At 52.3% G+C, this 20661-nt stretch overlaps 1 protein-coding gene across 1 annotated transcript in view; it reads left to right on the forward strand.

Annotated features, from left to right (window-relative positions):
* The first annotated feature begins 12606 nt into the window (after positions 1-12606).
* SYNPO (synaptopodin) overlaps positions 12607-20661 on the forward strand; it is a 38537-nt gene continuing 30482 nt past the window's right edge. The window contains exon 1 of the mRNA XM_065410154.1: positions 12607-13090. Coding sequence (XP_065266226.1) covers positions 12607-13090 — 484 coding nt within the window. The remainder of the gene's footprint in view (positions 13091-20661) is intronic.

Below are 20661 nucleotides of genomic sequence, written 5' to 3' on the forward strand. Positions count from 1 at the left end.
CAGACCCGACTGGACAGACAGTAAAACTGCCTTCCGCAGAGTTCTCTCCCTGTTACAAACATGTCCAGGCGTTTCTGGAACTTCCCTTTGAAGGTGAAAATATTTCATACCAGTCATTACCACCACAGCCCCCGCATCTGTCACCGAACGCAATGAATTGATTTGAAATCCCTCGCATTGGCTTTGAAATGCAATAGTATTAGATTAGATCTTGCTTTCAAAGCAGACCTGTCTCACAGGGAGACTGTGCTACCGTTAGTCGCACAGTCCAGCTACCACGGTGGGCGTGCTCGGGTTGTCGTGCTACCCCTCTGGCAGTGGAAATGTCTCACGGCTGCTCAGGATATGACTGTGCTGGGGAGAGCAGTGGGAAACCACCAGAGTCACTTATTACAATGACCAGGCCAGATCGCATCATCGCGTCTGTGTTGCTCACAAAATGGGATATGTTTAAACTAGTTTCCCCGTTTCAAGGCTAGCGGAATGAAGCTGCCCAGAACAGTTAGTGCCTGAGATGGAACTGGGATGAAATGAAGCTTGACTGATTTCCCATACTGGAAAAAAATGTAATTTCCATTTCTCGAGATATGGTGGGACCATGCTGTAGTATCATCAGAGGGTTCACAGAGCAACCTCGCTATGGGCCAGATTCGGAGCTCAGGGACACGCTACAAATTCAGAGTAACTCCCTGTCTTCTCACTGAGGAACCAAGCCTGTCTGTGCACCTATCTAATCTCACCTCTCTAGTATCCCTTAGGCCCCAGGGATGTCAATGGGCCAAATGCTGAGGTTTTTACTCACTCATTGTTTCCCAGCACAGTTCAATCCTTGAGGGGGCCATTTGGGGATTTAGTTGGGGATTGGTCCTACTTTGAGCAGGGGGTTGGACTAGATGATCTCCTGAGGTCCCTTCCAACCCTGATATTCTATGATTCTATGAAACTCCCAGCAATTTCAAGAAGAGCTGGCAGAGCTCTGCTCCTGCCTCTCTGGGTTTGGGTCATTGACTTCAAAGGAAGTTTGCTTGAGTAAGGACTGAGGAAGTGACATCAATGAGAGATGAAGGGACTCAGAATCTTGCAGCAGCAGCAGGCCCTGGTTGATGGGTGACCCCTTGCTTGTCCAGGAAAGGGAGTGCTGGCCTCAAGGAGCAAGATACCGATGAAGCATCTCTCAAGGTGCCGTGGAAACACCTGGCTCTCGGTAATGGTTTGGCAGGATCGGGAGGAGGGTGTGCTCTCAGGGACCTGACAGCTGGTTATCTGCTCCACCAGGAGTGCAATTGTTCTGCGAGCATGTGCAGGTGCTTTGGAGACACCTGCTCCAGGGGCTCTTGTTTCGACTTCCCTTGGAACATGGCCCTGAGTGCTTCCATCCAGCCATGCGGGGTCAAAGTACCTGGCATGGATGAGGAAAACCAGTTGTCTTGCTAGAGCTTTACTGGGCCCCAATCTTGTCACAGGATAGAGGTCCAGGATAGGGAGAGGGCAAAGTGATGCCGCAGCGAGGCGGTAAGGAGCCAGTGTGATGTAGGCTGCTCTCTAGGGAGGCTCAGGGTAGGAAGGGAAGGGAAGGCCAGGAGGTCCCTAACAAAGACAGCAACCTGTACCAGCTTCTATTGGAAGGCCAGGTTCTAGTTACACATTTAAAGTGAGCATAACGTTGTCCTCATGCAATTTTTTCTTGGTAAGATTCTAGGGCAATAGGCTAAACAGAGGCATTGGGCCTCCGAAGATCTAGATTCAACTCCTGTCTCTGCTGCTAAATGGGGATAGGAATCCTTTCTCCCTCCTTGACTATTTAGAGTGTACGTTTTTCCGGGAAGGGACTGTCCCTTACCATGTGTCAGTACTGTGCCTAGCACGATGGGGCTCTGATCTCCGTTGGGGTCACCAGGAGCTGCTATAGTGCAAATAATACTGATCAAATAGAAAAAACTAGCTGTTTTTGAAGCTTACCATTTGATTTCAAGAGAGACAAGGTGGGGGAGGTAATATTGAGACAGTTTTCTACAGCGATTGGGTGGTGGGATTGTGACCTCATAAGGAACTGTCAATTACAGTGGGGTGAACAATGGATTTTTCGGTTTGTTGGCCATTTCAAAAAGTTGGGGGGGGGGAGGGGAACTATTTCAGGTTGGATCAAAGGTGAAATTTTTTGGCAAATTGAAAAGTCGGAAAAAAACTTTCTGGTCAAACAAAACGTCTTTTTTGAACTCGAAAAGCAGTGTTTCATTTTGGCAATTTTTAATGGTTTTGAATATTAAAATAAAATTAATGGAAATTTCAACATGAAAAGTTGTTTTGAACCAAAAAAAATCAGAATGTTTCATTTCCAAAATATCAGCAAAACATTTTGATTTTTTTCAGAAGTTTTTTCCCCCCCCTAAATGAACAATTCGACAAAATCAACATGAATTCATGTGACATTTCAGTGTCTGCATTTTGTGCCAAAAAATGTTTCAGGCAAAAAATTTTGCTCAGCTCTATTGCCAATCATCGCTTACTTAGTTTGCATACTGCAGTCTTGTTTAAGTCGTCTTTTCAAGTTATCTTGGTGTTTTGCATCGTTTACAGGTCATATTTCATATCGACCATGTTGCAGCTGTGAAATAGAGCACAGTGGTTATAATATGGCCAAAAGAGGGACTGATTTCCAGCTGCAGTGCGGATTTTAACGACAGAGCAGAACCTTGCCAATTCGCACTGCTGACTGGGAAACCCGTTGCAAGTTGCTGAATATTGCCCGTTTTATTGGGAACATACGTTAAAAAAACAAAGTGGGATACCGCCTCACAAAACGCACTTTGCTCCTTTATTTGACACGTGGTTTGGCTTTTGTTATTTATGATTCTTCCTCAGATGCTAGCATACATTCAGATGTATATTTTATAAATGTCCTGAAGTCTTAGTAACGTCAGACCTCCGTACAGCATCTGCTAAATCTTTGCCGAGAAGGTTGAGTGTGTGGGTGAGCAAAGGGAGGGAGGAGGATCGGCTGTATATGGCATTTGCAAATGTCTGTACATACACAGCCTTGCAAAATCCTTCTCACTCAGGCTGAGTAATTTTTTTTTTTGGACAGGTGTGTAAAATATGAGGTTTTCTTTCTCGTAAATCATCCAGCTAAGGGCAGGTGCCTGGGCTGATACATTTTGCAAGGCTGTATGTTGCAAAACTCCCATTTCTCCCTCTGTATCAGATATATGTTGAGTCACAAAGTTCAGATCCTGAACAGAGTCCAAACTTCCGCATATTTCATTGGTGCCCAGATCCGGCCTTCTGCTTTGGCTCAAAATAGAGGTCGGCTCGAGTCACAGGATTTGGCTTCAGAGCTGAACTTCCCCAGCGTTTGGGAGTGGGGAGCAAACCGGTACCCTGATTTGAGCCCATCTCAGTCATAAACACACACAATGTACCTATTATTGTTTTTATAACAGTAGGACGTGAGTGCTAGTCCCCGCTCTGCCACTGACCTGCTGCGGGATCCAGGGCAAGTCACTTAGCTTCTTTGTGCCTTTGTTTCCACTCTGCCCCTTTGTCTGTCTTGTTTCCTTAGACTGGAAGCTCTCCAGGGCAGGGACTCTCTCGCTATGTGTCTGTACAGTGCCAGCACAAGGTGGGTTGGGCTTTAGGAGTGAAATTCCCTCCTGGGCAGAAGACCAGCACACGGTGATGCGTGATTTAAACTCCACTTTAGTTCGGAGAGGCTAAGCGAGAGCACTCAGGGCGCAGCTCCACAAAAATAAAAGCCCCGTGGCTGGCCCGGGTCAGCTGACTGGGGCTCCGGGGCTGAAAAATCGTTGTGTAGACGTTCGGGCTTGGGCTGGAGCTGGGCTCTGGGACCCTGCGAGGGTGGTGGGTTTGGGATGCTATTTAGTCAGAGTGGCCCATACGCATGTGAGGGCCCTCTGGGGCTCATGGGAGGAAGGATCCTTTGGTCACAAAATACAAACTAGCCGCCCTCTTCCCACTGCAGGGCACAGCTGCACAAAGTGCCCAGGGAGAACACGAGGGCAGCTGTCGCACCAGGAGGGGAACCTGTGCATGGGGCACCCCCCACGCTCCCAGTGTCACTCCTACCCTCCCGCCCCCATCAGCCTTTTCTCAATCACCTCTAGGCCAAGTGCTCGGGTCAGCAGAGGGAGCTACCATGGGTCAGCCAGTGCCAGGAAGCCACTGGCTTCGTGCCCCTAGCTGAGCGCTCAGGAGACTCATGACCCCACAACCATCAGGGGCCAGCAGTGGGAATAGCCCCTGCGCTGCGGGGAGTAGCTGCAGTCAGGCTCCAAGAGGCCGTGGCGCTTCGTTGAGGATCCTCTTTCTCCTTTCACTCAACTAACTGCATCCCACGGAGTCTTGAGGCGGGGGAGGATCACGGCAAGGTGGGCCTGGGGTGGAGCCCACAGGCCTGGAAGCTCCTGCAGTGAAGCAGTGGGTGAAGGGGTTTAAACGGATACTCCTCCCACCCGCCACTATTCTCCCCTCCGCCCCAATTTTGGCAGCGTCTCCTCAGCTCAGTTCCGGCGCAAAGGTAATTGAAAAGACGGCAGCGCGGTGCCAACGAGACACCCGCCAAACAGCCCCGCTCCAGCCACTTGCTCTTCTCCTGATCCCCACCCCCCACCCCCATGCTACCACGTCTCAGCTGGTGCAAGGCAGGACAGGGGTTTTCCCAGGTGTTGGTGGTTTGCCCAGTGAGCACCGGCGCCCCCGCACCCTCAGGAAGGGGGAGGTCGCGGGGTCCCTGACTGCGAGGAGCGCACTGAGGACAGGCGCTCTGGAATATTGTTTTTTCCATCCTGGTTTCCTCCAAGGTAGTAAATCAGCCGCGGGAGACTCTTGTTGTTTTTCATATTGCATCAAACACTGCAGAGGGCAGAGCGCTGACATCAGGATTTCGGGCAGGCTTCCAAGGCCAGCCTGGCCCTGGCCCTGGCCCTGCCCCTTCACTGGGGCTACAGCAAGCCAGGGAGAAAGAATAAAATCGCCACAGGCCAGGCAGGTCCCGCAGCCTCTGCCTGAGGGCAGGTAAGAATCCCCCTGTCCCATGCTGGAACGGAGTATCCTAGAGACACCCTTTCCCCATCCCACACTGCCAGGGGCTTTCCTAGAGATGCCCCCAGGCATGTCCCATGCTGGGACGGGCTGTCCCAGACACCATCCCCCTGTCCCATGCCGGCAGGGGCTTTCCTACAGACACCCCCGTCCCCTGCTGGGAGAGGGCTGTCCCAGAGACAACGTCCTACAGGGAGGGAACTGGCCAGTCTCCCACTAGGGAGGAAGCTGTCTCAGTATCCCCTGACTGGGAATATCTTGTCTCCCCTGCTGAGGGCCTTTGGCTAGTCCCCTCGGCCCCATGCTCTCACTGGATCACAGCCGGCCCATTCTCATTGTGGGCTAGGAGGCATTAGGGGGACAAGGAGAACGCCAAGGACAGGGCAGGTTTATCCCGAGGAGCAAGGTTTGGCCGGCTGTCCAGCACACACTATTTGCAATGCCCCACCACAGCCAGCAGCATTTCAACCCGTCTTGGCCGGGTCCCCGGGAACACAGGGAGAGGTGGGCATCCGATCTGAGCTCGCAACAGATGGAGGGTGCCTGGGCACAGGGCTGCACTGTCAGCGCTGGCTCTGCCCCAAGCTGCACTCAGTTACAGCTATACCCGGAATGGCATCTGGGGAGATCAGCTGGTCCGCTTAAAGGAACACTGTCCCCATTTCTGGGCCAGCATTGCCCCCTTCTCGCTCCTAGTGAGGTAATGGACTTTCCTTTGGTCTAGCCAGCTGTTCAGCTCCGGGGCTGCCTTTGCCTTCCCAGGAGGTTCTTGCTCATTTTCTAGCTGGCCTGTGAGGACTGTGGCCAGAGGAAATCAACGACTTGGCCAAAGGCACAGAATGCGCCAGTGACCCAGCTGGAATTAGAATCTAAGACCCTCTGGTTGCCAGGATCTTTTGCTTGAGCCATTGCCTCACCCATGGTTCGTTGGTGTATCCGACCTGGGACTCGCCCCAGGGAGGTGCGGGGAGGAGAGGAAGCAACCTGGCCACTTTGCCCTTCTCTCCTTTTGCTGACAGCCTTTCGTGGAACCCAGTAACAAAGTCTCCTGTTTGCATCAAACAGGCCCCGCAGCCCTTGCGCCGGGAGTCCTACCGGGACGCCCCCTCTCATTGACGGCTCCCGCTTGGCATGTCGGTTCCATTGTGGAGCGGTCGGTCTTCACCCCAATGTAAGTGGGTGTGGGAGGGAGCAATTCCCTCGCCCTGAACTCCAGCCTGGACTGGCCTCCGAGATTCCCACAGCTTGGGATTTGTGAGCGAGAGAGGTGCTCCGACCGGACTATTCGAGTTCCACAGCGGGGCGCGCTGCTGCTGGCGCAGACGGATGGGTGAGGATTCCCGCATTGATAGCTGCTGGGCTATTTTAGAAAGGGAGGGTCTGACCTTGTGATTCGAGCTGGGGACTTGGAGCCTGGGCTCCTGGGTCCCTTCCACTGGCTTGCAGCATGACCTTGGGCGAGTAACTTAATACCGCTTTGTTCTTGTACAGCACCTTCCCTGTGAGGATCTCAGCGTGGTATCCTAGCGGGACTGAATCAGGTTGCACAAGGCCCTGCTGAGGATGACAGGGCGGTATCATTCTCCTTGTTCTACAGAAGCAGAAAATGAGGCACAGAAAGTTGACTTAATAGGAAGGCAGAGCGGGGACCCAGATGCCTGGCTCCGGGGTCTAGGCCTTACCCTTCTGTTCTCTCTCTGCACTTCATCTGACACATTTGCAATTCAAAAAGGACAATAGTCCCAACTTCCCTGCGACCTAGTAATGCTTCTCGTTTGCAAAGAGGTTGGAGATCCTTGGATGAAAGGTGCTAAATCCAATAGGTTCCAGCAGATGGATGGTGCATCCCTGTAGCTGGTTTATGGGACCCAGCCTGCGGAGGGCCACAAGCGGGGAAGATGCGCCCCTTAGCTGCTGGACATAATGGCGGGCTCTTTTAGGAGCAATATAGGCACTGGACCCTGTCTTGACCCGGATAATCTCACCCCCAGTGTGAGAGCCAGACCCCTCACGGCCTTGTTCATCACCAGCCAACCATTCCAGTCTCCCCAAAATCAACCTCTCCTGGCCCCTGGCGCAGCTGCTGTTTGGAACTTGGGGAGCAAAGGAAGTCAAGGCAGCATGGCTCCACTTTGCAACCAGGAGAGGGAGGAGGGACACAGGAGGTATTATGGAGGCACAGAGTTAATGCAGAGGTGGGTGCCCTGAGTTCTGAGGGCTCTTGGGGGATCTGCCAGCCCTACAAGCTGGCAGCCAAACTCAGCTGCTCCTGACGGAGCAAGGGATAGGCAATTCTGGCAGTGCCAACATACGTCCGCCAATTCCTGTGCCCTCTGCAGGAGGGACTTGCTGTGGGGGCTATCCAGCCCTGAACACTTCATGCCATTCCTGTCATCTACTGGCCGTTCCAGGGGTGTCACAAGGGCGAGTCTGATGACACTTGCCAAGCGCTTTGCAGATGTGCCCCTTAGCTCCTGGGTACATCATGGGCACTTTTAGGAGCAATGTATGGACCCCTCGAAGCCTTGTCCATCACCAGCCAGCCACTCCAGCCTCCCCCAAAACATCCTGACTCATGAACATGGCCCACGCCAGCCTCCCTCCTGGAAGGTTGGAGGGCCCCGTGAGGCTGGGGGTGGCTTGGGCACGTCGAACTGTGCTGGCAACAGATGGGGCTGTCATACGGGAGGCTCTCGTCAGGCCCCTCTCGCCGGGATTGGCAGCACGAACGCCGCCAGCGCCTGCCAAAAATGTTTGTGTAGGAGGCGGAACGTTCACTTGAGTTTTCCCTTTTGCGGGGGTGGCCGGAGGGGGTGGGTGGGGGGCGGAGTTTGCTCAGGGTCAGATGCAGTGGAGTCGGAAGAGAAATAGACCATGGAGAGGAAGATTGTTTCCCCGCCCCCTTGGCACAAGTTTAAAACTTGAACTTTTCTTACCGAAGCCAAAGTCTGTTCTCCTAGGGCTCCGCTCCGGCCAAGTGCTGACTAGATGTGGAGGGTGCTCGGTGCCTCTTCACCCCATCTCAAAAAAGATATATTGGAATTGAAAAAGGTTCAGAAAAGGGCAACAAAAATGATTAGGGGTATAGAACGGCTTCTATATGAGGAGAGATTAATAAGACTGGGACTTTTCAGCTTGGAAAAGAGGCGACTAAGGGGGGATATGATAGAGGTCTATAAAATCATGAATGGTGTAGAGAAAGTAAATAAGGAAGTCTTATTACTCCTTCTCATAATACAAGAACAAGGGGCCACCAAATGAAATTAATAGGTAGCAGGTTTAAAACAAATAAAAGGAAGTACTACTTCACACAACGCACTGTCAACCTGTGGAACTCTTTGCCAGAGGATGTTGTGAAGGCCAAGACTATAACAGGGTTCAAAAAAGAGCTAGGTAAGTTCATGGAGGATAAGTCCATCAATGGCTATTACCCAGGATGGGCAGGAATGGTGTCCCTAGCCTCTGTTTGCCAGAAGCTGGGAATGGGCGACAGGGGATGGATCACTTGGTGATTATCTGTTCTGTTCATTCCCTCTGGGGCATCTGGCATTGGCCACTGTTGGAAGACAGGACACTGGACAAGATGGACCTTTGGTCTGACCCAGTCTGGCCGTTCTTATCTTATGATGTAGATGGAATTCCTAGCCTGCAGTTAAGGGAAATTTGCTATGTAAACCTATAGTTACAATCCAGGTATGAAAAACCCTATTCTCTGGCAGCTCAGCCCAGCCCCAAATTGGATCTGGACCATTAAAGTTTAATTAGTTGTGTTCCTTGGATAAGTCACTGACCTGCATTTAAATATCTGAGAGGGCCATTGACTGACACAGAAGCTGAAAACGAACACTAGCCCCTTGTCTCAGCTAGGGTGACCAGATATCCCGATTTTATAGGGACAGTTCCGATATTTGGGGCTTTTTCTTATATAGGCACCTATTAACCACCACCACCCCCCCATCCTGATTTTTCACACTTGCTATCTGGTCATCCCTAGTCTCAGGTTCCTTGTAAATGCCACTGAACGGCAAATGAACTAGGGGATTTGCCCTCCTGGCTATCTGCTTTGCTCAGTTCCTCCTCCTGCTCCGCCTAGCGGGTTCTGCCCCATACTGGGCTTCATATAGCGAGGGCCCAGCGAATCCTATGTGTAGCACGGGCAACAGCAGCCATTCTCCAGGAAGGTTGTGGCCCATTTGTATTCGCCCGCTCCACGCAGATGTGCCAGTCAGTCGATGCGGGCAGCACAGTCTGTTTCAGATCAGCGCAGCGGCTCATCCTTGAAGGAGTGAAGTGATGCTGGAGCCTCCCTTGGTTTTGAGCAGTGAGAGGAGTTTTTGGAGAGTGAGAGGAGCAGCAAGAGCCTCCTCTGCTCATGGACAAGTCAAGTTAAATAGTCTTTTCCTAGTCAGGTTACCAATTCAGGCTAGCTTCTGCTGGCATTACCCATGTTGAGAGGCTCCTGGCTGCTTCAGTAGCCCGGCTGAAATCAGCGGAGCAACTCACCGTAAGGTACTACTCATAATCAGTAATGACATCGGAACCTGCCCCTACATGAAGAGTATTTGCTGGGGAACAGGCATAACTGGGCACAATTTTGTGGTGAATGTTTGCGTGTGAAAAATGGCCACAATTTCATTTCAGGCCATTTTGCACCCACCAGAGTTTTTGTTCCTTATGAAACACCTCTGGTGAAACAAGAGGTTTCGTTTGGAAATGTTGCGGAAATTTACATTTCCGTGTGCAAATTGGGCTCAGCCCAAAGGGAAAATTGAAATGTCAAGGCATGAAGAATGCTGAAGTCTCTGCTCAGAAATGGGACGCACCTTTGAATGAAGGTTTTCAGACTGATACGGGTTCTCATGGAAGCTTGTGGGGGGGAAAGGGATTGAATGAGAGGGCATAGATTATTCATGTGTTTCATGCCGGCATATTGCCATGATGACTAGTCCATTAATGAAACCTTCTAGTGATGGGAGGGAGGAAAGAGATTCGGAAAGGGAACCCTCTGTGGATAGTTGTCATACAACCAACTGAGCAGTTGAGCGTAGGATGGTTTGGTTAGCTTAGGCAACTTTCTCTTTGCCCACATTTCAGATAAACCAGAGGCATAGAGCCTTCTTCAGATGACAAGAGGCAGGTCCAGGTGGCTCAAGAGACATCAGGTGGCTTGCAGCATGTCCCAGTTAAGCTATAAATGACCTCCAGCATATAATGGACATAGGGATAGATACTTAGATTGTAAGGTCTTTGGGGCAGGGGCCGTCTCTTGGTTCTGGGTGTGTATCGTACGGGTCTGAGGACCTACTATAATCACAATTAGGCAGAGGTCTCTGAATGGCAGTGCACTAAGGAATGACACTTAAGTACCACGGGGCTGTGATATAAGCACAGGGCTTTTGGATTTTACGTAATTAAACAGATCAAAAGGGATTCCCTCCAGGGGCATTTCCCCTGATTTGGACTCTGCTGTTACACACATGATAGCCCATACCCTGCCCCACACATGCTGTTACCCTTCTCCTTTAACAGACACACTGTGCTAGTGTGCACCCTGTTCTGCACCCATGCTAATGCTCAGTGCAAGGAGAGGGAAGCAACTATGACCCTGTCCATGCTTGCCCTGAAACCATGTTAGTCAATCCATATTGCAACACAACCTGGCTTAGCCGGGTGCTACCAAAAGGAGTCAATGGGAGTTTTGTCATTAGCTAGTCGGAGTGGGCTTGAGTGCACCGTTGCTGTTCCTGGTCTGGCGTGACCAGACATCAGCCAAGTTAGACGCTATTTCACCAAACCATGCAAACAGCCTGAAGGGCCGCTTCAAAGGAGCCTTCCCACCACAGCGAGACTGATCCTCAAATCACCGCCACCCCCTTCCACACCAGCCCCCACCTGAAACAAACAGTCAGACCAAACTGTAACCCAGACAGAGTGGAAACCTGAACAAGGAGCAATGCCACAGACTCTATGAAGCCCACTAGGGTCTTTGCTATTGCTATGGGCACCCAGACACGACACTGAGAGGTGGCAGAAAAAACTCCTTAGACAGATAACATGGCTCATCTCTCTCTGCTCTAGCCGGAATCCCGGGTTGACACTGGGTTAGAAAGAACTCCCCCAACTCTTGCTATTATGGATTCAGTAACATGGCCAGAGGGCCTAGACCAGTTCGAAATATTATCACGTCCTAGCTGGTGCCCTCACTGGATGGATTTTGTATGGTACAGACAGAAATCTCCTCTCCCCCTTCCCATGCTGGGTGGACCCCATATGGTACGGACAGGAATAGAGGTTCTTCCCCTGCTTCCAGCCAGGCCCAATGCAGAGCCCAGGTCAGCCTTCCCTCTTTGCCCCGTGAATTCCTTTCTGTTCTACTCCCCTTGAGGCAGTTAGCCTGGGGATGTAACTGGACAGGGAGAAGCAGTAATGCTGCCATCACAGAATGTGTGGAATTTATCACTGGTCATGAGTCATCAATAGAACCTGATTCAGGGCTTTGTCATCTCATCCTCAAAAAACCCACAAGGGATGAATGTGATGAATAAGTTAACTAATACAGGCCCTGGCAGAGGAGTGGAATTAACCCTTTCCTCGCATGGCAGTGGGGAATCCAGGCACCCAGCAACCCTGCAGTTAAGTACTAATAAATGAATCAGGTCTTTCTCTTCTCTTCTCTCCCCTACAGAATGCAACTTTCTTGTCTCCTTGTTCCCCCAGGGCACTTTGAGTTCCAGCACATCACCACAGCCCTTCTCCTTTTCTCACATCACATGGGCCAGGTCACTCCTCAAAGATATGATCGTGGAGGTTTCCCGATGGGCCACGTGGCCTTTGCTGCCTGGGAGCTGGGAAGGTGATGGGGGGGATTCTGTGAGGGGATCCTGGCAGAGACTGCCTCTCCCAGGCCCCCCTCTTATGTTATTTTAATAGGAGGGGATCATCTGGATCATTATTATTTTCTTTTCTACACAATTCTCCCTAGATGAAGTGTGCAGTGTTAGGAGCACAGGAATCGCCGCACTGGTTCAGACCAGAGCAGGCCCATATTTGCCGATATGCTCACATCTGTCATGCTTTCCGTTTTGTTCGCTCAGGTTCCTGGTCTTTGAAGCTGCCTCATCTGCCTGATGCACCTTTGGAAAAGGAAAATCCCCGGAAAAGGCTCCTCCCTGATGTTTCCTCAGTCCAGTCTTCCACTCTCCCCCGCTAGGAGATCTGGGGACTGCAGTGAAAAACAAAGAAGATTCAAATGGTCTTTGGGGACTCTGACTTCACAGCTAAAAACATGTGGTTCCTCTTTGGAAAAAGAAACCACACCTGCTCTCAGTAACACCCATATCCCAATGTACGGGAAAGCTCTCAGGTTAGGGTGAAGATCAGCTCCCACAAGTAACCCGGACATTCTCCCCTGCAACAGTGGATTATTCTATGGGATTATCCCATACAGGAGAGAGTCCCCAGAGTATGGACAATAGGCTGAGCCTTAAGCCTCTTGAAAGGCCATAAAGCATTGAACCCTGCCCAAAGAGACTGCAGAAAGAGAGTACAATGCTTAAGGCAACGTTACTGCAGCCTTGTCTCCAATCTCAGCCTCGCTGTGCCGGGTCCAGTGAAAGGTGCCAGCATGCTTATGGCTTTGAGACTCTACAGGTGGACCCAGAAGTGGGCTATGGCTGTTTGGTTCTGCAGCAGGAGAAAGAGATGGAAGGCAACCAAAGGTGCCAGCCAACTGCAGCCATTTGCCCTTTTAACCCGAAGGAACAGGAGGAAAAGAATGAATTGCCACGAGGAAAACTTAGAGAGCATCTCCAGCAGGAGAGCAGGAATACCAATGGAGACATGCTGGGGCCCAAATTCCACAGCTATGGCTTGGCATCTGCTGGTGGGTACCCAGCTACAAGAGACTCCCCCCAGTCTGCCCCAGAGCTGCTTCATTCTGGGGCTAGCACCGGAGCTGACCCCAGCGAAGAATGGAAAGTGGTGAAGGTTAAACGAGTCCTCATTTACCCTGCTGGCCAGCCGCGGAAAGCAAGTAAGCAAAGCGCCTTCTTCCCCCTTCCCCACACGACTCTGTCACACCCCCTCTGCAAGGCTATGTGTCACCCAGGCTAAGTGTAATAATTGGGGGCCTAACATGTTATCCACCATAAGTACATAAGAATGGCCCTACTGGATCAGACCAAAGGTCCATCTAGCCCAGTATCCTGTCTTCCGACAGTGGCCAATGCCAGGTGCCCCAGAGGGAATGAACAGAACAGGGAATCATCAAGTGATCCATTGCCTGTCACCCATTCCCAGCTTCTGGCAAACAGAGGCTAGGGACACCATTCCTGCCCACAGGGCTGACGAGGGGGGGGGAAGCCGGTACAAATTACTGGGGCCCAGCTTCCTCCCCGCTCTTGTCGGCCCTGTTTAGCTGGTCCGCCCTTGCTGGGGGGCCCGAAATTTTTTTTTCACCGGGGCCTGAACCCGCTCTCGGCGGCCCTGCCTGCCCATCCTGGCTAATAGCCATTGATGGACCTATCCTCCATGAACTTATCTAGTTCTTTTTTGAACCCTGTTATGGTCTTGGCCTTCACAACATCCTCTGGCAAGAAGTTCTACAGGTTGACTGTGCGTTGTGTGAAGAAATACTTCCTTTTATTTGTTTTAAACCTGCTGCCTATTAATTTAATTTGGTGACCCCCTAGTTCTTGTGTTATGAGAAGTAGTAAACAACACTTCCTTATCTACTTTCTCTACACCAGTCATGATTTTATAGACCTCAATCATATCTCCCCTTAGCCAAGTAGAGTGATTTCCACAGCTCCTCCTGGGACAATCCTCTGGCCGGCCTGCCCAGTCAGACACAGGAAAACACCCAACCGCCCTAATTGTCTCCCTAGGGGAAAGCCCAGTGACATCCTAAGGGGCGTGGATGCCTGGAGCTTGGTCATTACCGCACAGTTTCAACAGATGGAAATCCCGAATCTTTCCAAGTGCAGTGTGTGTGTGGGGTGTGTATGGGGGGAGAGATGTGATTTACAGGAAGCAGCCATCTCATGTTCCCTGATTAAAGGCCCGGTTGATTGATAGAGCTGCTGGAGCTTCTCGGTTCCTTTTCTGTCCAAGTGTGTGTGAATTCAGTGCCAGGTGCTGGGTTACCCTCGCCGGACACTGCAACCTTCTCCTTAGCCACAGAACAGACACGCCCCCCCCCACCCCCCAGTCCTTTGTGGAAGGAAGGATGCCTCATTCTCCATGGCCTAGTGAGTCTGTGGGTCCTTCGCTGAGGCTGCCAGGAAGGATGCTGGCTCTGGTCAACTCCGGTGGCTTTTGCTGGGATGTGAACACCTGTCTGCTTGTAGCGGGAGTGGTACGTCCAATTCATTTCATCCCAGCTCATGATCAGCCATCAGAGGATAACTTGTGGTCACTACCCGTCCTGGGCTCTGTTAGAACTGGTGACCTACAAGCAAATGGCTCGGTCCCCCATGACTTGCCCTTTGGCTAGCCACTCCCGTATATTTCAAGGTCTCATTTAAAAATTAGGTGCTTTATTTTAATCTCCTCAATTCCTTCACTTCCATCTGCACCCGTTCAATTAGGATCACCTTTGTGGGGCTGTAACTGTCTCACTTTTCTGGCTCTAACCACCCTTTGAACCATCCTTTCAAAATGCAGCCGCTTGCAAAACCACCCTCTGTCAGTAACACCCCCACCCTTGTATTCTAGCTGTAACCTCACTTAGAAGCCTGTGGTAACCCCTCTTACAGTATTAGCATCACCCTTCTGGGATTACAGACCCAGGAACCATTATTTTAACACATTTCCCATCATTCTTGATATTTTGTTCCTGATCGCTTATTATCTCAATTGCCAAATATTGCAAAAGCAGATGTGTCAACTGCACCCTGATTTGCAAGTACCCCCCTCCCCCCCCAGTTTATTGTATCTATCCATATAGGCTAGGATTTTCAAGGGACTCGTGATTAGGGGGAGCTCTGGGTTTGGGTTCCTGACTTGAGATGCCTGATCGTCAGAAAGTGCAGAACCTGCCTTCTTAAAATCAAGCTCCTTTGAGGGACCTCAAGATGAGCAACCTCAAAAATTGAGGCATCTCAAATCACTAGCTGCTTCTGAAAACCTTGGCCACGCTATCTGTATGTGTGCGCCATTAGCTAATCTTTTGGCAGCAGCGAGGGTAGTGCAGGACACTGCGAGCCAGACCAACCAGATCCAAATATCTCCCGGTCTGCTGCTGTTCTCCATTCAGGACGGGAGCTCTGCTTTGAGAAAGGTCAGGGTTCGTTGTATCCAACCTTGGCGCTTTCACAATACACGCCACAATTTCAAAAGCACAGCTGGAATTTTAAAGCAACTCAACAGGGTTTTTTTTTTTTTTTTGGAAACACTTTGTCCATCCCGGCTCCTTCTCCTCCAAGTGAGACCACGGTAAGTCACTGCCTGTGAGCTATCAGAATTGCTACAGGAACTCATTGGGAGGTCAGGTCTCATATCCATGTTTGGATGCAGGATCAGGCCCTTTTGCTTCAGGTGGGGAATAAACGCCTGGAGAAACTGAAGCCTTGTAAACCAAAGGCCTGGTTTGAGCCAGATGCCCCCAGCAATGAAAAAAAAAAGTAGGTAACAAGAGAGAAAATATAGAAGACGGCAGGACCGGCAGTGTGGTCTTGAGGACAGGCAGTGTGGTCTAGTGGGTAGTACATTAGACTATGACTCAGCGGACCTGGGTTCTGTTTGCCACTGACCAGCTGTGTGACCTTGGGTATGTCACTTTCCTTGTTTTCGTGGGGAGGGATAGCTCAGTGGTTTGAGCATTGGCCTGCTAAACCCAGGGTTGTGAGTTCAATCCTTGAAGGGGCCATTTAGGGATCTGGGGCAAAAATCTGTCTGGGGATTGGTCCTGCTTTGAGCAGGGGGTTGGACTAGATGACTTCCTGAGGTCCCTGACATTCTATGATTCCATAATTGTCTCGACATAAGGGCAGCTTTCAAGGTTTCCCAGTGGGCATTTTTTCTGCAGAAAAAAAGGGCTCCCAGTAATGTCAGTGGAATCAAAACCCAATCACAGTGCTCATCAGACAGATGCACCAGAGACTGGAACAGCCCGGCTGCCACGTGTTGGTTCTTAGGAGGCCTTTGTGAGATGCCCATACTGGTGTGAGTGCAATCCCCAGTAGAGAGATGTTCACAACTGGTGCTGCCCTCTGGTGGCAGTGTCAGGACCAGTGGGACCACTTGAGCATAGTCTGAGCCAGTGATGATGAACCTGCCCTTCCTATTGGATCTGGCTAGAGGCAGATGGGTGGAGCAGCGTGTGGGGAAAGGATTGTACCATTCCTGCCGCATGCTGTGCCCGTTAGGTGGGTTTCACTCGCCGGGACTGTGGCATTGGCACTTTCCAGCCACCCCAGCTTCCCTTTATTAAAAATGGAAATACACAAAACCAAACCCTTAGTTACCGAGAACAGAAAACTCCAAATGGAATAAAGCGGAGAAGCCATCCCCTCCCATCCCCCAGCTCAGACGGACACAGGCAGGAATGCCGGCGTGGTGATTCTAGCCCTCAGCCTTGGATATATATTTAAAGAATGCCTTTAAAAAAACAGATGAAAGAGGCGAGATGCTATTTAGCCAGGGGACTGACTTCCCTGCGACGAGCGTGGCGAGATACTACGCTATGCCCTGCCATTCCACTGTGCTCGATGTAGGTGGCAGGGGACAGGGTGGCTATACACCTGGTAGAAATGGCAATAGAGCCATGGCCACATTGGTTGATACCGTCTCCATACTGTAGTCCTTAACCCGTCCAGTCACAAGTGCGGGAACATCCTCTTTGCTATCTATTTTATGAAGCTGACCTCCCATCACCATCGGATTGGAGCCCCTCACAATTTGTATCCCCACTACATCCCTGGGATTATCCCCATTATACAGGCGGGGAACTGAGGCACAGAGCGGCAAAGGCCCAGATCCTCAAAGGTAATTACGTTCCCAACTCCCATTGACTTTAGGCAACTAAATCCTTATGAGGATCTGGGCCTACGTGACTGGCAGAGCAGTGAATCGAATCCGGATCTCCAGCACCCTCACCAGTGGAGAGGAAGGATGCTCCAGTGGTTAGAGCACGACTAGCCTAGGACGTTTGAGGCCTGGGTTCCAGTTCCTGCTCCTCCACAGGTGACATTGGGTAAGTCCCATAGTCTCTCTGTGCCTGAGTTCCCCATCTGTGAAAGGAAGGTAATAGCCATGCTGCGAGGTGAAATCCGCTAAGGATTATGATACTCTGGTGACAGAGGCCTTATGCCTAACTGAGCTCAATAGACCATCTGGCCTCCCTTAGCGATGTGCCAAGAATGGGAGCTCCTCATGCCTTTTCCTACAGGACAGGGAATTTGTGGGATACTCCCCTCCTCCTGCCCCCCATGCCGCACACTGCTTTGGCAAACAAAAGTATCGCTGACAGTATAAGGAAGAGCCCAGTGAGCCCGCCCTGCCTCCGGATCATGGTGGAGAGGTGCAGTGCTGCACATTATGGTCCCCTGTGGTCAGTTCTGAGATATCATTTCCCACCCCCCACTCCTGGGCTTTTCCAAGGAGCCTAAAGGAAGTGGGTGTGCCGATCCTGGTGAAATGCAAAGTGCCTAACTCCCTTAGGCACCTGGGAAAATACATAGACCTGTTTACTTGTATCCGTGTTTGAAGCAGGGGTCGCTTCTTCCCATCCCAGCCAGTGGACATCATAATGCTGAATTTGTGACATCACTATCATTTCCATGGCAACAGCCTGTGATGTCATGGGGACAGGATTATGATGTCACAGAAGGATCTTGCTGAAGGCGAAGCTGGGCAGGGAGGGGAGAAACAGAGCAAGCCAGGATCCTTCTGGGGGGTTAGAGGGGCATGTAATTAGTCCCCAGCTTGGAGACAGGGGGTGGGAGACCCACACACCTTGGGGTGCAGACTCTGCTCCAGGCCAGAGATTACCAAGAGCAGTCGCAGCAGGCTTCAGGCAAGTGGATCGCTGTAGTTCTCCCCCCACATCTGTCCCACCTCCCCCCAGAGGGACGGTCATGGCAGAGAGCAGCTGCAGAGCGCAGGAGTGGCAGTGTGGCCTGTTCACCCCCCTCACCCAGTGGGAGCTCCAGGGGGATGTCCGGAGACAGGATTCAGCCCCCTCTCTAGTGGGGGAGTTCCCCTTTCCGGAGCTTGCCAATAGTCATTGCCAGCCCAAGGAGAGTGCCCGGCTAAAGCTGGGGAAAGTGACCAGAGAGCAAGTGTGAAAAATCGGGCTGGGGGCTGGGTGGGGTGGGATAGGCCCCATATCAGACAAAGCCCCGAATATCAGGACTGTCTCTATAAAATCGGGATATCTGGTCACCCCATGTTGGACCGGGGGGACTTGGCTCTTGTGGCCTGGGCCAATGATGAGCCGCCAAGGGCAGGGAGAAAGTGAAAGCCACCAGGCGCCCTGGGCGGGCCGGGCAGCGCTAGGACCTGGCGGCAGCCCGGCTGGCGCGGCACAATGTGCTTTGCTCGCGGAGCGGCTCCCAGCCCGGCAGAGCCAGGGGGAGCGGGGGTGAGGCAGAGTCCCCGGCTCCTGCTCGCCGCGGGAGGGGGAGCGGAGCCGCTTTGACAGACGCGGCCAGTTGCTGACACCCGATCCCCGGGCCAGGGAGCGCAGACCAGCCCGGCGGCTTAAAGCGCAGCGGCGGGGGGAAGCGGCTCAGAGCAAGGCGCGCCCCGGGGGGAACCAGCCCAGACCCAAACGGAACCGAAGGTAACCGGGGCGCGGGGAGCCGAAGGTGTCCCGGGGCAGGGGCGGCTGGCGGGGCGCTTTGCCCGCTGCGGCTGCAGCTGGGGGACGAGGGGGAAAGTCCTGCTTTGGGGGGCAGCCAGGGGACCCCCAGATCATCCCGCAGCTCGCAGGCCACCTGCACCCGCTACGGCCAGTGACCGCTGGAAGCAGCCAGGGGCGAGGGGAGCCCCGGACCGGCAAAAGAGCGCCCCGGCCTCTCCACGCGCGCTGGCCGGGTCTGCGCGGACACCCCGCTGCCCTCCGGGCGCGCTGGGCAGCTCCGCGCGGATGTCACTTCTCTGGCTGCGGATCCCTTTTGGATGGGCGGCGGCGGCGGCGGCGGCTGGGGGTTTTCCAAACTTGCAAAGCAACGGGCAGGTTTCTCGGCTGCCTGCTCCAGCGAACTTCCCGGGGGCTCCTCGCGGCTGGGGACCAGCTCGCTTCGCCTCTCGCTGCGCCGTAAACAAGCCCCGGGGGGTGTTTTCTGGGGCGGTAAATTGACACCCGGGTGTGTGTTTGTGTGTGACATGATGTGCAGCCTAGATATTAATGAGTAACGCAAAACTGCGGCGTGTCCCAAGAGCTGGGAAGCCGGGTCCTGTAATCTCAGCCAGGTGCAGAAGCACAGAGTTGGGCCCCCTCTGTCTCCGGGCCCCCTCTGTCTCTGTCAGCTGCCGCTTCGAGCTGGGAAAAGTGCAGAGAGGGTCACTTCGGTTGCTTGCCGGACCCCTTGCCTGCTCCAGCTCTCTGCCGCAAACGTGCTTGGGCTTCTTCTCTCAAAACCTGGCCATTGATGTGTGTAGAGTTGATTATTGTAAAGCCTCCATGCTGGAGCTGCTAAGTGGTGCAATATGTAATTAGGAGGCATAGACCTTGTCTTGTGTTAAAGCCAAGCTGATTTGATGGGGTTTTGCACCCCCCAGCTTCACAGGGCACCCTCCCTTACTGCCATCCCACCCCACTCCTTCCTAGCCCAGGAGACTTCATCTGCCCTCCCGTCTTCCTCTGGCAGGGGGCTGCACCTGGGGGATTCCAGCCGCAGCCACACCACCTTGCATTGGAGACAGGAGGTCTGCCTATTTGCACCCTGTCTGCAGCCAAGGAGATCGCTTATGTGTTGTCCGAAGGATGTTAAAAAGTCCCCCTTGAGTGCCCAATCCCCCGTCAGTTAGCAGGAACCAAGCTGAACAAGACGATCTCTCCAGCAGGCCCCTGGTTCCTGCAAAGGAAGGACTAGCCAAATTAGCAATCAGTGTTCCCCAAAAGAGCCATGGTCGTGTGTATATAGTCTCGGTTATTCTGACCAAGTATTATTATTTTATCAAGTACAGCTGGTTAATAACACAGTAAAAGCCTCCTGATTGGCTAATAACTTAGACTGGTTAATAATTAAATCACATAGCGTTTTCATATCATGTGCTGCAAACTAGAGCTGCAGGAGACCCATTAAAGCGCCACTTGCAGCTGTTGAGCCTAGATCCTGGCAATACCCAGACAACTCAGATTTTCCCCGGGATATGTCGCACCCCAGTGCAGGGATGGAGGCACTGGCAGGCTGGATCGAGGGGAGAAGTTCTCCTTGAGACACCTGTTGGTCTTGCTGGATTCCAACTGTACCTGTTGTTCATCATTTGGGATCATCCTCCAGGTCTGCCCATCACTCACAGCTTGCTCCATTGCCTGATGTGTTAACAGAGGCGGCTCTATGTATTTTGCCGCCCCAAGCATGGCAGTCAGGCGGCTTTCGCTGGCTTGCCTGCGGGAGGTCTGCCGGTCCCGTGCCTTCGGCGTACCCGCCGCTG

This window comes from Emys orbicularis, chromosome 8 (assembly GCF_028017835.1).
Source record: "Emys orbicularis isolate rEmyOrb1 chromosome 8, rEmyOrb1.hap1, whole genome shotgun sequence".
Classification (NCBI taxonomy): domain Eukaryota; kingdom Metazoa; phylum Chordata; order Testudines; family Emydidae; genus Emys; species Emys orbicularis.